Source organism: Hemitrygon akajei, chromosome 22, assembly GCF_048418815.1.
Source record: "Hemitrygon akajei chromosome 22, sHemAka1.3, whole genome shotgun sequence".
Lineage (NCBI taxonomy): Eukaryota > Metazoa > Chordata > Chondrichthyes > Myliobatiformes > Dasyatidae > Hemitrygon > Hemitrygon akajei.
The window spans coordinates 58,412,252-58,430,732 of record NC_133145.1 but is presented as its reverse complement, the minus strand read 5'-3'; the positions used below and the strand labels follow the sequence as shown (position 1 = coordinate 58,430,732).

Below are 18,481 nucleotides of genomic sequence, written 5' to 3'. Positions count from 1 at the left end.
ACATTGATTGCAATTTCATAATGGTTCCAAGTTGATGTGACTAAACTTTATAAAAAGATGCTAAAGTTTTGCGTAAGGTAGAAAATATCAAATGTGTGGCTGATTTAAAATTCTTATGTTGCACTTTCTTGGAATTCATTTACTGGAAAATCAACTGAACAAATTAAGAGCTTATCCCTACTGATTCTAAGATTTTTTTGGCTAATCCAAGTTCCAAGAAATTATTAACTTGATAATTTTTTTAAATGCAGCTTGTATTGCATTTCATTGAACCGCTTGTTTCATTGTAGATGTCCACTCTGGTGATCCAGTTCAAAGATATTCAGAATTTTAACATTGACTTATATTTGACATTGCATAATATCTCCAGTATGCTATGGTTTTCCACTTGAGCAATGTTGGAAGATGACCAAAAAAATTACTAAGTTGCAGAACTAGTTCACTAAACGTTCAGATCCAGATTGTTACTTCTCCACTTGAAAAGAAAAGATAGAACAGTGATGCTATTTAAAGGATAAACGTTAGGACGTGCAAGTCGAACGTGCTTTGAAAATTGTGGGTCAGTTGTCAAAATGTTTCCACTGTCAAAGCAATGGGCCATGTTTGCTCCTATGTTTCAAAGACTCAAAGTACATTTATTGTCAAATTTTGTTTTGATTTGTAAAGGCCTTGATCTTTGTTTTTCTGTCTTTCATTCAAAGAAGTATTTGAGTCTTTTATACAATTAAATGTTTAAGCTGAAATGTCTAAATGAAGTGGAATTTCAAGCATTGTAGATCAGCTAACTCCCATGGTTTAAGGTCAGAATGCTAGAGTGAGTGAGAGAGTGTGAGAATGAGAATATTAAACCTTATGAAGGTCTCAGTCTAAAACAGTGACCATTTATTCCTCTCCATAGATGCTGCCTGATCTGCTGAGTTCCACCATTTTGTTTGTGTTACTCTACTTAATTGGGTAGTGGGGTAGCAATATGCCTCTGCCAAAGGAGGTGCCATCTGCTAGCCTGCAGGTCACCCTTGGCAAGGTATAGCACCTGCTTCGGGCCCCCGCCCCTCCATCAGGATCATAAGTCCTGGTATTGCGACCACTGGTGCCAGCCAGACAATCTCTAAAGAGTATTAATAATGGCTGGGGTCACCCATCTTATAAAGACACTGCCCAGAAGAAGGCATTCTGTAGAATTCTGTAGAAAAATTTCCCAAGAACAATCGTTGTGGATAGACCATGATCACCCATTTCATACCACACAGCACACAATGAAGATGATGATGACTCTATTTAAGCCTTAGTTAGTCTTTACCTGATGTTTTCAGTTTGCTATGTTATATAGAGACAGTGTTTGGAAGGCACAGTTTTTAATAAAATATGTGTTTTCTTACAGATCCTAATGTTCCAAATGTTCAAGTGACCAGTTTAACATTGGTATGTGCAGCTGCACCTCATCCTTTAGTCCTGGATTTAACAGGTAAGTAAAACTCCATACCTGGCACCCTCATAATACTAAATGTGTAGAATCGTTCACGTGTAAGTTTCAAAGTAGTGTGTATAATGCTTATTGTTTTATTTGAAATAGTGGCTCTGCCGTTTGTCCTTGTACTATTTCTGGTCCTTGAAGTGCCAGTTTCTCCCATCTGTCTCTCTAATGGTTCTTTGACATTAGGGGTCGATTGCTTCAGTAAGAGCTTGAATATCTTCCATGCGCCTTGATGACCTGGAATACTGTGGCCTGGTATAATTTCCTTGACTCATTTTTTGGACTCTCTGGGCATGGATTATCATTGTTGGCTTTGTATGCAGGTTCAAGTGGTCACATTGAATGTAGAGACCTGCCAAAACCCTTGAGTGCGCTTCATTTCTTGCAGTTAGTAACACTTCACATTCATGGCCCAGTTTTACTTTCAATTATGCAATTTCCTTGTTTCCAGATTTATTAGATAGATAGATACTTTATTCATCCCCATGGGGAAATTCAACTTTTTTTCCAATGTCCCATACACTTGTTGTAGCAAAACTAATTACATACAATACTTAACTCAGTAAAAAATATGATATGCATCTAAATCACTATCTCAAAAAGCATTAATAATAGCTTTTAAAAGGTTCTTAAGTCCTGGCGGTAGAATTGTAAAGCCTAATGGCATTGGGGAGTATTGACCTCTTCATCCTGTCTGAGGAGCATTGCATCGATAGTAACCTGTCACTGAAACTGCTTCTCTGTCTCTGGGTGGTGCTATGTAGAGGATGTTCAGAGTTATCCATAATTGACCGTAGCCTACTCAGCGCCCTTCGCTCAGCTACCGATGTTAAACTCTCCAGTACTTTGCCCACGACAGAGCCCGCCTTCCTTACCAGCTTATTAAGACGTGAGGCGTCCCTCTTCTTAATGCTTCCTCCCCAACACGCCACCACAAAGAAGAGGGCGCTCTCCACAACTGACCTATAGAACATCTTCAGCATCTCACTACAGACATTGAATGACGCCAACCTTCTAAGGAAGTACAGTCGACTCTGTGCCTTCCTGCACAAGGCATCTGTGTTGGCAGTCCAGTCTAGCTTCTCGTCTAACTGTACTCCCAGATATTTGTAGGTCTTAACCTGCTCCACACATTCTCCATTAATGATCACTGGCTCCATATGAGTCCTAGATCTCCTAAAGTCCACCACCATCTCCTTGGTCTTGGTGATATTGAGACGCAGGTAGTTTGAGTTGCACCATATCACAAAGTCCTGTATCAGTTTCCTATACTCCTCCTCCTGTCCATTCCTGACACACCCCACTATGGCCGTGTCATCAGCGAACTTCTGCACATGGCAGGACTCTGAGTTATATTGGAAGTCTGATGTGTACAGGGTGAACAGGACCGGAGAGAGTACGGTTCCCTGCGGCGCTCCTGTGCTGCTGACCACCGTGTCAGACCTACAGTCTCCCAACCGCACATACTGAGGTCTATCTGTCAAGTAGTCCACTATCCAATCCACCATGTGAGAGTCTACTCCCATCTCCGTTAGTTTGTGCCGTAAGATCTTGGGCTGGATGGTGTTAAAGGCACTATTTAAAGATGGTGTTATTAAGCTACCACTTCTGCACCAGTTTTTAAATTTTTGTCTTGCACTGTACTGCTGCTGCATAACGTATATAGTAAACCTGAATATGATTCCACCAATGTTCTGCATTAACAGAAATTATCTTATATTCTTGAATTGTCTCAGCAAATTCTATTGTCCTCCTGAATTGATGCCTATGACTGTGAATTTTTGAATCCAAGCCACAAAAGCAGGAATGGAAATTTGCTTTAGCCAGTTCTGACATAGCAATTAAGTTTCTATATGCCAAGGTTTTTGTATACCAAAAAAAAAGGAATCCAGGAGTCTTCTCCCTTCCTTTCCAGTGCTGAAGAAGGGTCTATATACGGTCCCAAGGGTCTTGGGTCGAAATGATAATCTGTTTATCTGTTTATCATAGATCTGTTGAGTTCCTCATTCATGTTCTCAGCAGATACTAGTGGTGGGTCTTCGCTTTCCCCTCCCCAATACAAGTGGTGGCTCTTCCCTCTCTACCATCCTCCCTTTGGTTTTCCGTAGGGATTGCTCGCTCCATGATCCCCTTGTCCATTGATCAATCCCACTAATATCCCTCCTGGCACCTATTCCTACAAGCGGCCTTGATGTTATACCTGCTCACTTGCCTTCATTCAGATGAGGCAACATTTCACCTACAAATCTGCTGGGGTTGCCTGTTGTGTCTGACGCTCCTGATGTGGCCTCCTCTACACTGGTGAGATCCACTGCAAATTGGGAGACCACTTCATTGAACACTTCTGCTTCATCCGTCGAAAGTGGAACTTCCCGTTCCGACATACCAGTCCATGGCCTCCTCTTGTGCCAAGATGAAGCCACATCCAGGGTGGAGGAGAAATCTCTTGTATTCATTCCGTCTGGGTAGCCTCCAACCTGATGGCCTGAATATCGTTTTTTCCTTCTGATTTAAAAAAATTCCATCACCCTCCCTCCTTCTTCTATTCCCCACTCTGGCCTTCAGTTCTGTTCCACCTCACAGTTTTTACTGTTCAATGGGTTAATGCCTCTGTTCAGTAGCAGAGTAGACATATGTCGTGAAATGTGTTTTACGAGTACATTGCAGGACATAAAAATTTCTGTGTTAGAAAAATAAATGAGTAGTGCAGAGTGGTAGATTAATCAGATGTTTTATAGAATTTCAAGGAAATTTTTGCAGAGTAACAGTTTTGGTAACATTAAAGTGTTCTACTTGTATGGGTCCTTTCCCACTCTAAATGATCGTCTTGCCAGTGGTAGGATCTGCCTGGGGCTATCACCAGCTGCAGTAGCCCCTGTGCCACTCCAGGGACTTTCTCCCTGGAGTCCATAGAGTGTGTGTGATTACCCCCCCCCCACCATCACCAATACCCTGGAGATCTCATAGCTTGTGCCTGAGTAAACCTTACCACTCCAATTATTTGGAAACAATAACTGTGAAGTGAAAAGTTGGTTATGTTTGTGTTCTTCGTTAGATTTGATGTTAATTGACTTCAGTGCATTTTAGCTTAAGCACCAAAGTCAATTAGCATGCTGACTATTTTTCCAATACTGTTTGTGGGCAGTAAGGTACTGTAGCAGTTAGCATAAAGCCTTATAGTGCCAAGGACCCAGGTCCAATCCTACTGCTTGTCTGTAAGGAGATGTACGTTTTCCCCATGACTGTCTGTGTGACTATTTCTTCCAGCTGCTCAGGTTTCCTCCCACAGTCCAAAGAGATGTGGGTTAGTAGGTTAATTGTTATATGGGACACAGGCTTGTTGGGCTGGAAGTAATTGGGCGGAATTAGCCAGAAGAGCCTGTTGCCGTGCTATGTCTCCAAATAAATAAATATTAAATTCTTCAATTTTAGGTGGTGATAGTGATTTTGCAAGACCAACCACCTGCTAATGCTGAGACAGCTCCTATGCTGTACTGGGCATCACAGTAACAAAGAGTCAAGCTCCTGGTGGCAAATTGCCCTGTGGACTGTGCTGGAACATAGTGTGTTGTGAGGAGGCAATTTTTGGCAGAAAGTGTGTCCTAATTTCTCAATTATACTATCAACGATCTTTAACTATTCTCCAAAGGTTCCTGGTATTATTTAGTGTTCTATTTTTCAGTGTATTAAGAACACCAAGTTCAATGCATTTACACTAACATTTAAACTAATGTAGAACACAGATACGGTGAAAGTCAGTAAAATATTTTTGTTTTGTGTTTTTAACAAATGTCTTTATTTTCAGGTGACCTTGACAACTTTAAAAAGAATCCTTTTGTATTGAAAGAGGGCGTTGAGTACAAGATTAAAATTTGCTTCAAGGTTTGTTTCTACACTTAGAAGTATATAATTGAAATCTTAGCTTATTTTCATTTTATGTTCAATACATGGTTTCCAAAATTCGAGCAATTCCATCGTCTCCAGCCAGCGTCTTGTATCTGCAGCTGCAGGCTGCTCTAAACAACGGAGGAAATCCACAACAGGGGGAGTCCTTTTGGTTTAAGCTGAACTGGCAGATCATCAGACATGTTCGTGAGACTGCCTCCACTTGACATTAACAATACCGTATTTAGAACACCCACATCAGATGAAGCAGAATAGTGTATGTTGTTGTGTGGGCCTGTGTGATTTCATGTACTGTGGCTGACTGTAGCCAGCTTGTTGCTTGCCTGTTAGTCTGTGCTTGACTTGGACCATAAAATATAAGAGCAGGATTAGGCCATTTGGCCCATCAAGTCTGCTCCACCATTTCATCATGGCTGATCCATTTTTCCTCTCAATCCCAATCTCCTGCCTTCTCCCCATATCCCTTCATGCCATGACTAATCAAAATTTATCAATCTCTCTCCCCCTCCCCCTCCCTCCCCCCTCCCTCTCTCATATATAGAGCTGAATGCTCACATTGCATTTGCCTTCCTCACCACAGACACAACATGCAAATTAACCTTTAGGGAATCCTGCACAAGGAAGCCCAAGTCCCTGTGTCTCTCAGGTTTTTCAATTTCCTCTTCATTTAGAAAATACTGCCCTTTTCTTCCACCAAACTGCATGGCCGTATACTTGCTGACATTGTACTCCATTTGCCACTTCTTTACCCATTCTCCTAATCTGTTTCAGTCTTTCTGTTGCCTCTCTACTTCCTCAAAACTACCTGCCCGTATCTTCGTGTCGTCCGCAAACTGTGCAACAAAGCCATTAATACCATCATCCAAGTCATCTGCGTAAAAAGAAGTGGCTCCAACACCTATCCTGTGGAACAACACTAGTCACCGACAGCCAACCAGAAAAGGCTTCCTTTATACCTACTCTTTGCCTCTGCCAGTCAGCCACTGACTGTCTTTATCCATGCTAGTATCGTTCCTGTAATACCATGGGCTCTTAATTTGTTAAGCAGCCTCGTGTCACAGGCTTTCTGAAAATCCAAGTACACAACATCCACCAATTCTCCTTTCTCTATCCTGCTTCTTATTTCTTCAAAGACTTGTTCACTAGTTGCCAATACATTAAAGATGGCTTAGCCAAAATGGCCACTCTAGAAGGTGAGCATCTTGTTACTGAGCAGATTTGAATCAAAATTATACCTGTCCCCTGACTGTTGGTCAAGAGGCATCATATGATAGCAAATGAAAATTTAACAATGCTGGAAACAGTCAGCAGACTGCATCTGTTGAAGAGGAAAGAGTTAATGTTTCACACTGAAGATCCTTAACCAGAGCTGATCAGAGAAGGATCTTCAAATGGAAACATTGACTCAGTTTCTCTTTAGGTAGAATACTCCCTGACCTACTGAACTTTCATACTGGATTGTAACCCTGAGCAGAAATGCCCAGTCTGCAGGTACTGAGCCTTCTCAGCACCTCAGTGACCAGATCCTTCACCTGTCGATCTGTGTACTTTTGAAAGTAATGTGTTATTGTAATAACCATATTTAGTACTTGCTAATTAATAACTGGGATTTTTTTTGTGATTACAAAGCAGAAATACAGTTGAGCTTCAGGCCGTTTTATAAACCAATTTACAGGTGATTTCTGTTGTTTCTCAATAAAGGATGTTAAAGTTGTAGTACCTCAAATTGGCTTTGAAAACTTGCTGAGATTCTCCACTTTGTGCAGACTGAACGTGGGTTTAAGGACAGATCATGCAAGGATTCCCCTTGCATGTTTTGAGTTTTTCTCAACTTTCCCCTCCTGTCTACTGTTTCTGACTTCCTTCATTTGCTCAAGCTGGATAGTTTAAAATTTCCTCTGATCAAACGTATCGCTTTGGTCTCTGCTACAAATTGTTTCACAATTTTTGCATTTAAACCAGATCATTCAGCCCTGAGGTGAGCACCCTACCATTCATCCATTGATCACCAAAACTATTCACATTGCCTGCCTTAGCATTGCCCCTTTTCAGCCTCTGCTCATTAGCTGAAGGTCCTTATCTACGCGTTTGGAATATTGAAGTGATAGCTTCCTACCTTCCAAAATTAAACAAAATTCCTTGGCTCATAAATGAATTCACCCAGGCAGTGTCATTGATCACTGTTGCGTCATTGTGGTTTGATAGTTTTAAAATTCACATCCTTTTATTCGGATCTCTGCTTTTGTCCCTCCCAGTTTCTAATTTTACCCTGCTTTACAAATCTGTTCTCTTGAGTTCTTCCATTTCTGGCCTCTTGTGTATTCCTGATTTTAATAACCTTGTAGTAATCATTCCTTCAGCTGCCTAGTTGAAAGCCTAGATTCTATTGAGATTTTAGCTTCTTTTTAGGATGTATTTTAAAAACTTATTTTAACCTTATTGCAATCTCCTGTTTACATTTGATAAAATCAGGTCAAGTACGTTGGGCTGTTTGGCTACTTTATAGGCAGTAAATAGCGAAGCCCTCCGTGGTTGGGGCCAACCAGGGATACGCAGCTGATGAATCCAAAGGAAACACAGTTTGACATCAGCAATGTTGCAGGAGTTGCCAGCGTTTTCCTTCTCAAGATGAGTGCCAACCACAGCTGACAAGCTGTATCTGCCCAAAGCCACTGATTTTAAGGCACTAGTAATCTGCCTTTGCCCCTTCTCCTGTCTGTAGTAATGGTTCCACTGTGCTTAGTAGCTAAGCCAAGTGTGAAGGCCAGGAGCTGGACTTGGTTGTCAGCGGCTATTTGAAACACATGCTATTGGGAGCATTTGATAGGTCGAGAGCGCTTATCCCCACTTCTGCCCCTGGCAATAAGAACATTTAATTTGCATAAATGCAAATTATACTAATAGACATCTCAGTGCCCTAGATCCCTAATGGTGGGGGTGGGGTTGGGAGCATGGGGAAGAGGTGATTTGAAATCCATCCGTTTTCATTGTATGTACTGTATGGTTCTAATATTATGGATCTTTCTCCATTTGTGCAATGCAATTTCATGTCAATCAATAAACAAAATTTAGAATGTGTTGTGCAAGTGTGTTGCTAAATACAGGCATTTATTCTGAGAACTGTATTTTGTGCAAGTGGCTTGCAATGAGTCTAATCAGTCTATAAAAGAACTAACATCACTGTGTCAACAACTGAGGTCACTCAACCCTTCTATTTCACCAGGTTAACAGAGAAATAGTTTCTGGGCTGAAGTACATTCAGACATCGTCAAGAAGAGGAGTAAGAAGTAAGTACAAATGGCCACAAATTCTGTGTGATCTTAATGTGTCTTTAAAAGCCTATCTAAAATAACATTGTGAAACCCTTGTGAAGTTGCAAATTCTGTGTATTCTTTTCAAAAAGCTTCTTCCTCCATTTGCCTCTGCCAACAGTATGTATGCTGTTTCTTCCAAATAATATGTTGCAAATATGACAACGTTATATGTGTTAGTTCAGATAAAGCGATCCTTTATCTGTAGTGAATGTCTCCTTGATGGTTTTGTAGTTCAGATTTGCTCTGACTTGAATCTTAGCCATGGTTAATTAGATTGAGTAATGACATTTTTGTTGAAAGTCACACAAGGGATAAATTGTGAAATAGGAATATCTGGCACAGATGTAAGCACTCCAAATCTGAAATGTAAATGAATTCTGCAAATAGCTCAGATCAATTCTGAAGAGGGAAAATATCTGGAAAGGTTTTATTTAAATAAGGGTTTCATAAGTCAAAGTATTGAATGCCTGTTGGCTGATGTGTGCAGGATTCAGTGAGAACATTATGCATGTTTTATTAAAGGAGATGCCCTGGTGCCAGCCATCCCAACTACAGATGCATGCTAGCTTTTAGATATTTATATTGACTGTTTATGTATATAGATAGTTGTAAGTTGTGAAGGTCAAGTCGTTCTGTATTTTTAAAGCAGAGGTTGATAGGTTCTCGATTAGTAAAAATATGAAAGGTTATGGGGAGAAGGCAGAAGAATGGGGTTGAGAGGGATAATAAATCAGCTGTGAATGAATGGTGGATCAGACTCAATGGACCAAATGACCTGATTCTGCTCTTTTGCCTTACAAAAGGGTCTGTTACCATGCTGTATTTCTAAATATTATCAGGTCAAAAGATCACTCCTGTAATTCATGCCCACTACCTAGGCAAAAGCATCTGATGACTGTAAATGCAACATTAATCAGGAATTGAAGAGAAGTTCTTATTTATTGCACTGTACTAATGAATGCCAGTCACTAAACATGCGAGCAGTTAACTACAGATGTCCCCCACTTTACGCCACCTCACTTTTACAAAAGACCTACATTAGTCACCTGTTTTCGCATTACAAAGAGGATTTTCGCTTTTAAGAAAAATTTTCCCATTTAAATTAATGGTTCTTCACTTTACGCCATTTCGGCTTAATAAAGGTTTCATAGGAACACTCTGCCTTTGTAAGGGGGAGGCACCTGTACAGGTTTCTCTCTCTTCCCCCCCCACCCCGCTATCCGAAGGTAGAGCATTCCTATGAAACCATTTGTAAGCCAAAAGGTGTAAAGCGAAGAAGCAATTACCATTAATTTATATGGGTAAAATTTTTGAGCATTCCCAGACCCAAAAAGTAACCTACCAAATAACACATAAAACCTAAAATAACACTAACATATAGTAAAAGCAGGAATGATATGATAAATACACAGTATTTATACACAATAAAGTAGAAATAATGTATGTACAGTGTAGTTTCACTTACCAAAATCGGGAAGATTGAGACAAAACCGATTTGTAGAAAAAAAAATCAGCACGTATATGCATGCACACACACCTGCCCACGCAAGGCTTTATGGTGATGGTGGGCTTTCTCAGGGTAAATGCAAGTTTAAAGTGGGCGTCTTTTTTCGTAAAAGCAAAATGTCGTGAAGCGAACGTTCGGAAAGCGGGGGCACCTGTATACTTACTAAATTTTGAAGGCAGATTGCATAGAATCAGAGTTGAACTGCATGGAAACTGACCTTTTGGCCCAATCCATCCATGCCAATCACAACCCATTTGCCCATATCTCTCTAAACCTCTGCTATCCATGCACCCATCCAAGTTTCTTTTAAACAGTGTAATTGTCCTGTCCTCTACCACTTCCTCAGATACTTCATTCTATAAACGCACCATCTGGTGTGGGAAAAGTTGCCCTCTCAAGTCCTCTTTAAATTCTTCTCCACCTCTCCCCCCAAAACCTATGCTCTCTAATTTTAGACTCCCTGGGGGAGAAGGTCTACTGATCATTTATTCTGGCAATGCCCCTATACTCCTGATTAAAAGTTTGAAATAAAAATGTTTCTCCTTCCTCAGATGCTGCACGACTTGCTGAGTACTTCAACATTTGCTGTTTCGTATTGTTCAGATACACCTTCCTCACAATCAGTCTACAAACTCTTCAATGTCCCTTCTTTTGCCATAGTAATTCCTTCCTTACATAAGAATACCATTCCTTTTGTTAGGAGAGCCTTAAATTAAAACACATCTTGAGAGATGACTGAGAAAATGGCATGTTAATGTTTAACTATGTATATCCATTAGTGCAGAAGCTCTTATTTAAATTATAATTTCCAAAGTGTTTAGGTCTTCCATCGAATGTGTATGAGAAGATTGACGTGGCTGTCATAATGCTTCAGAAGTTCCTTTCTATGAAACTAGAAATGTGGGATAGGATTAGGGAATGGATAATTCCTCTGAGACAATCAGCATTGTGCAGGCTGTAGTCCAGTCCCAATAATTCAGGATTTCATCTGACTTGATTGAAGGGAAGAGAATTGTTGGGATTGCACTGCTGGGAGACAGCATGAATCTGATGGGCTGAACTGCCTTCCACTCCCAAAGTCTGAAGTATGGGCCTCATCCCAGTTTCTTATAATTATATTCCTTCAAAAATTCATCTAGAGAAAGTGGGTAAATTATGACTGTTTCATAAATACAAGGATGACATTAACGCTGAGTCAAAATATGATACTAGAAAGGAATTGGAACCCTGCAGAACAGGAGAGTTTAAAAACAATGCATGTGTGGGATAGAAAGTAGAGCTGGAATAAATTAGTAAGAAATATTGAAAAGAAATTGCATGTAAGTGCAGTACCTTGAAAAAGTACTTGGCCTCCAACCCTTTATTTACATGAGTGAGTATTACAACCAGGGATTTTGATCAATTTAACTAAGAATCACATGCTTTTTCACAGTAGAGCCCAAGGCACCCCCCCCCCCCCCCCCAATTTGCTCAGTACTTAGTTAAACCACATTTCACAGCTACAACAGCCAGTAATCTTTTTGGATGTGTCTCTATTAGCTTTGTAAACATGTTAGAGCAAGGTTTGCCCAGGTTTGTTGGGGTGTGGCAGTGTACAGAAATCTTGAGGTCTTGCCAAGGACCTCAATTTTCTTCATTTGAAACAACGCCATGTTGCTCTAGCAGGTCGATGTCCTGCTGGAAGACTAACTTCCTCCCCAGTTTAAGCTTTCTGGCAGAGGCTTCCCAGTTTTTATCCAGAATCTCTGTTTAAAAGCATTCGTCTTCCCATCAATCCTGACCAGATTTCTAGTCCCTGCTACTGAATAGCATCTCCATAGCATGATGCTTCATACTTTACCATAAAGATTGTGTTGCTGGCTGATGTGCAGCATTGGATTTATGCCACACGTTCAGCTTCATGAACATTCAGTTGGTGAAAATTCCACTTTAGTCTCATCCAACCACAAGACCTTCTTTCACATCTTTATAGTATCTTCTAAGTGACGCTTTGCAAAGCCTTTACGGGCAAGGATATGCTATTTTTTAGTGGTAAGTGTGGCATACATCTTGTTTACAGATTGTGTTTTGTCTCTGGTTTGCAGACCAGATACAAAAGCCTGAAAACACATACCACTGGGCTCAAGGACAACTGCCATGTCCTGTGATAAGATTATTGGACAAACCTCAGTACGATAAGATGGAATCTACACCTCACAATCTACTTCATTGTGGAACTGCACCTGGTTGTCTACCTGCATTGCACTTTCTCTGCAACTGTAACACTTTATATACCTCGTACTGTTGTTGCTTCTCACTTGTACTACTTCAGTGTATCTGTATGATGGCATGCAAAAATCCCCCTCCCCCAGTATCTTGGGAGCCTGCAGTGCCACACTCAACAATTCAGAAACAGCTTCTTCCCCTTCCATTAGAGATTTCAGAATGGTCCATGAACTACCTCATTAATCCTTTAGTTAATTTTCTAAGTTGTAGTATTTGCACTGTACTACTGCCACAACAAAATCTGCCTCACCCAAGTTAGTGATAATATATCTGACTGGGCCGTAAGACACAGGAACAGAGTTAAGCCATTTGGCCTCCACTGATGTGATAAGACATCACATGACAAAAAGATTACTAAAACATTGCTTTCTCTTGTGCACTTTGAACAGTTGATAAGGCTGACTACATGGTGGGGAGCTATGGACCACGCGACACCGAATACGAGTTCCTTACGCCACAAGAAGAGGCTCCCAAAGGCATGATGGTCAGGGGCACCTATACGATCAAATCCCAGTTCACCGATGATGACCGGTTCGATCACCTCTCCTGGGAGTGGTGCCTCAGCATCAAGAAGGATTGGAAAGATTAATCAGTGCAAGGCCGGCTGTAGTCCATCCAATAGAGAGAGGAAAAAAAACAAAAATACACCCTCTGTACCAAAGTTAGCTTTTTTTTTGAAAAGAAAATTGTATTAGATTTATACTGCACAGTGAGATCATTGGCAAAGTAAATCAAACCCTCGTACTGGTAAGGCACAGGTCAGATGTATGGCTACATGTTTCATTCTCCTTATCCCATTTGTGATTCATCCCCTTTGCTCTGCCGACAGCTGCCTTTTGTGGGGAGCGGGAGGCCCGCAGTTTTTTTAAAAAGAGAAAGTGATATGTAAATCAGGTTTGGCTTGATGCCCCACCTTGGGGACTTGACCATCGTTTCATTAGCACAGTGCTAAACTTGGAAAGCTAGAAGATCGCGATGTTTAAATTAGGTGGAAGAATATAATATAAAGCTTTAGAGGCATTTGTTTTTTTTTCAGATTTACTCCTGTAATTTTTTATTCTGTGTGTAACCATGTTGCCTTATGTATGCTAAAGTTGGTTATGGAAATAGTCAAAAAAAAAATCATGAATTTCTTAGTCATTTTTTATACAAGCATGGATTAAGAACCCTTTTTTTTCCCCTGTCTGGAGATCTGTGAGTGCACATCCACAATAAAGCTAGTCTAATCAGTGATAATATTTCTGAATAAATACACTCCTGTTAAAATTATGTATAAAATTAAGTATTGAAGGCATACAATTCAGAGGGAGTTTTTGTGAAGTCTTGGAATGTTGGGGAATGAGACAGTAGGAGCCCTATAGTGAATTTGAAGGGAGCTATCTGAACATTTTCAATTGTAAAATGGTGCTGGTAAAATACTGTTCAAAAATGCTCTTTAAAAAAAATCTTGAATATTGGAAAGAGATGGCCTGAATAATATTATGCCTCTTTGTATTTTGTGCCACACATCAATCTGCCTCAGTGTTTCATTCCTGGATTCTATGCTCCATTGTCCAGCTATTTTTTGGCTTTCTTGATTTTTTTTTGGACATGGTATATTTAAGAAAGTGTTCTAAGCAGCCAGCATATATCATTGGTAGCCATTGTGGTTAGAACTGGGACCAAAAGTGATTTTACCTGTTTGTTTTGCCAGAGTCGTCTTCCCCTTTTACAGTGATGGATTTTTTTAAATGTTCTCTTCTGACTTCTGTGTAGTCTGGACATTAACAGGTGAAAGAACAATACCAATGTTTTCACAGCAAGTATAATAAAATATTCAGACTAAGATGTTTGGTTTTCTTTGTCAACAAAAATTGCATTTACACTCAGTGGCTAATTTATTAGGTCCAAGGGTGGAACCCGGTGTGGTCGTCAGTTTACCACTGTTGAACTGTGGGTATTTGAGCTATTGTCACCTTCCGTCTGTTTGAACCAGTCCGGCCATCCTCCTCTGAGCTTTCGTTAACAATACGTTTTTGCTCATACAAATGCCTCTCACTAATTTTTTTTTTGCACCATTCTCTAAACTAAAGACGGTTGTTTGTGAAAATCGCAAGAGATCAACAGTTTCTGAGATACTGAAACCACCCTGTCTGGTACAGTCCAAGTCACTTGGATCACATTTCTTCCCCATTCTGATGTTTGGTCTGAGGGACAACCGAAGCTCTTGATCATGTCTGCATGCTTTTATGCATTGAGTTGCTGCCACATGATTGGCTGATTCAGTATGTAACTCTTGGTTCGGCTAGCAGCTTACTATGGGGGATGATAACCCCCAGCCCAGCCAAACTTAATTTGGGTGGATGCTGTGCGATGTGTCCCCTGTTACAAATCAGTACCCCAAAATGACAAATAGTACACAATATGCGATTAAATGATTGAGCTCTATAATTCTTAATTTGAATATATGGTTAGTAAAGAACGCGATAGACTGGCGTCCTATCTGGGGGAGTCTCGTACTCTCAGTCGCTTCACGCCACGGAAACCGGCATAAGCCTGATGAGCCTATTAACTTTAACTTTTTTTTTTAGTAAAGAAACCAAAGAAAAGGGCCCATTCTCATGAAACAGTCTAATGCACAATGTTGGAACTCACTGATAAGGCTGTTCGTCCACCTTCGACCTCCTCTGATTGTCGCTGACCTTCGGACCCTTGCTCCAAGTCCATTCCGTCTGGCAGTCTACCACCACTCTCCATTCGTGTCTTCTCTCGTCTTCTCTCCCTGGTGAAAGACCGTGAATTCCCGGCTCCAAGACACACAAGAAAGAACAACATCCTGCTCATCGGGTAACATGCCCCGTTATCTCTAGTCGTAACCCAAACTTTGCTACTACAGAGAAACCATTACCTTAGCAGTGAAACCTTGCAAGTATTTGCATTAATGAGTAGGTTACCTAATAAACTGGCCACCGGATGTATATTAAATCATGAAAAATCAAGGTTCCTTGCGGGAATATTCCCAAACGTGCAGAGGTAAGTTTGTGCAGCATTGTGGAAGAGTGGTTAGAGGTTCAAATAAAGCTGAGAGATGGGGAGAAAGTATCTAAAAGTCTAGAAAGTCTGGCTAGATCTGATGGAGAGACATGAGGCTATAGCAGGACAAAGAGTGGAAGGGAGTTACCACAGGACTGTTGTCAGTGATTGCTCAGTCTTTAGATTATTGAATGGCCAGTGGGTGTCCTATGTGCACATGTTTCTATCCACTGCCCCCTCTACCACCTCACTAACCAGCAATTCTACATTCCATCTCATTATTGGTTCACTGTTGCTGAAGGGTGCTGTCCTAAATGACCTAAAAAAAAACTGAATTTGCAAATTAATGCCAAATGAGTGTAGCTTTTTGTACTCTTCATCTTCTAGTCAACATAGTTTGGATAATTTTCTTCAAGTGCTGTGTTTCTTTTATTCATTTATGGGATGTGGGCATCACTAGCTAAGCCAGCATTTATTTCCCATCCCTAGTTGCCCTTGAGAAGGTGGTGTCGAGCTGCCTTCTTGAACTGCTACATTCCCTGAGGTGTAGGTACACCCACAGTGCTGTTAGGGAGGGGATTCCATGATTTTGACACAGCGATATGTTTCCAGGTCAGGATGGTGAGCGACTTGGAGGTGGATTTCCAAGTGGTGGTGTTTCCAGTTATCTGCTGTTCTTGTCCTTCTAGATAGTAGTGGCCGTGAGTCTGGAAGGTGCTGCCTTATAACTTTGGGGTGTTGCTGCAGTGCATCTTGCAGATAGTACACACTGCTGCAACTTTTCGTCAATGATGGAGGGATTGGGTGCTTGTGGAAGGGGTACTAATCAAGTGGGCATCAAGCTTCTTGATTGTTGATGAGAGCTGCACTCATCCAGGCAAGTGGTGAGTATTCCATTACACTCCTGACCTGAGCCTTGAAGATGGTGGACAGGCTTTGGGGAGTCAGGAGGTGAGTTATACACCGCAGGATTCTAGACTTTGACTTGCTCTGGTAGCCATGGTGTTTATATGGCTAGACCAGTTCAGTTTCCTGTCAATGGTTACCCCCTGGATGTTGATAGTAGGGGATTCAGTGATGGTGTTAGCACTGAATGTCAAGGGATGATGCTTAGAGCCTGGATGTTGTCCATGTCCTGCTGCATTTTTGGGTATGAACTCCTTCACCATCTGAGGAGTCACGAATGGTGCAGACCATTGTGCAGTCATCTTCAAATATCCCCACTTACGACCTTTTAAAATTAAACATGCTTAGGCACCGCCTTGGCAGTGTCTTTACAAGACGGGTGAGCCCAGCCATTATCAATACTCTTCAAAGATTGTCTGCCTGACATTGGTGCATAATCAGGACTTGTGGTATGCACCAGATGTTCAAAGGACCATCCACCACCTGAATTCATTAACCCATTCATGGCTGCATTCCGAGGCTCTACAGCTAGGCTGATTGAAGCCAGTGATGCTCTTCGTGCCTCTCCACACCTCCCGTGCACTACTCTGCCCAAGTTCATTCTCCAGCTCGCTCCTGTATTACTCTTTAGCCACCTTGATCTTCTCTTTTAGCTCCCTCTGCACGTTTCAATTCCTCTGTCTCCTGATCTAAAGGCTCTCTGTGGTTGAGAAGAGCCTTTAGATCACTGGTGACACATGGTTTGTTGTTAGGGAAGCAGCGAACAGGCCCAACAAGTCTGTGCTGGCCAGTTACACCCATGTGTACACCTACTAACCAGTATGCGTTTGGGATCTGAGAGGAGACCCATACAGTCACTGGCAGAATGTACAAACTCCTTACAGACAGTGGCAGGAACCGAACCCATGTCATGGGTGCAGTAATAGTGCTACATTAAAACGGTAACATCTTCTTGATTGGATATCAGTTAAAAGTACTTCCAGTCTTTTTAAGAGAAAATGGAAATTGAGTAGAAATGTTTAATATCCAAGGGCTTGCATTGATGGTGCATTGTAGGTTCAAAGGGGATGTGAGGGGTAAGTTTTTTACTCCAGAGTGGTGGATGTCTAGAATGTGCTGTCTGGTGTGTTAGAAGCAAATATGTTAGAGGCTTTTAGGAGACATTTAGATGAAAATTAAGAAGATGGAAGGATTAGTTATTTTTACTTTTTAGTTCGGCGCAACATTATGGGCTGAAGGATCTGTTCCTGTGCTGCACTCTTCTATGTTCTGCAAGAATAATTTAATTCTGCTTTTGGAAGTGGATAAAGCCTACGGCAAAAAAAAAGAATGTAGCAAGCAAACAAAATAGTGAAGTGCTGTGTTCCCTTAATACTTCCACATCCTCTTAGCACTGGCCTCCAAACAGGACACAGCGAAAGAGGCCGCATTGAATTCAGGCCAACACGCAACCTCCGGGGGTCTGGACTTCCATCTCGAATCCCCAACTCCAAGTGCAAAGGTTGGCTCCAGTGTGTTAAATTGTCGGCATTTTGCCAGTGGTGTAAGAGCCCCAAAGCAAGCTAAACAACTAACTGGAAGATGATAAGCTGCTGTTTATTTCAGAGTAATTTATTGGACCATATTCTTTGCAGATTGGGGTCCACCACAGCAGACAGAAACTCCTAGTGGCCACCCCTCTTAGTTCTGCTTTGCATTCCCATTCCGACTGTTAATCCATGGCTGCCTCTACTCCCACGATGAGGCCACTCTCAGGTTGGAGGAGCAACACCTCATATTCTGTCTGGGTATCCTCCAACATGTTGGTATGAACATTGATTTTTCTCCCCTTCCCCACCCCCCCAATACTAGCTCACCTTTCACCCCTTCTCACCTGCCTGTGATCTCACTCTGCTCTTCCTCTTATCTCTCATGGTCACAGTTCTTCCTTCTCAGATTCCTCCTCCTTCAACCCTTTAACTCTTCCACCTATCACCTCCCAGCTTCTTACTTCACCCCCCACGACCTTCCCCCTCACTTGATCTCACCTATCACCTGCCAACTTGTACTCCTTCCTCTTCCACCTCCCCCCCCCCCCCCCCATATCTTATTCTGGCT

The 18,481-nt window shown here is 41.4% G+C and overlaps 1 protein-coding gene across 1 annotated transcript in view; it reads left to right on the top strand.

Moving 5' to 3' along the window:
* Positions 1 to 14,291, top strand: part of arhgdia (Rho GDP dissociation inhibitor (GDI) alpha) — a 58,129-nt gene extending 43,838 nt beyond the window's left edge. Inside the window, exons 3-6 of the mRNA XM_073026357.1 lie at positions 1,382 to 1,465; positions 5,280 to 5,356; positions 8,604 to 8,667; positions 12,856 to 14,291. Of these exons, the coding sequence (XP_072882458.1) occupies positions 1,382 to 1,465; positions 5,280 to 5,356; positions 8,604 to 8,667; positions 12,856 to 13,055 (425 nt within the window). The 3' untranslated portion in view covers positions 13,056 to 14,291. The remainder of the gene's footprint in view (positions 1 to 1,381; positions 1,466 to 5,279; positions 5,357 to 8,603; positions 8,668 to 12,855) is intronic.
* Positions 14,292 to 18,481: the final 4,190 nt, after the last annotated feature.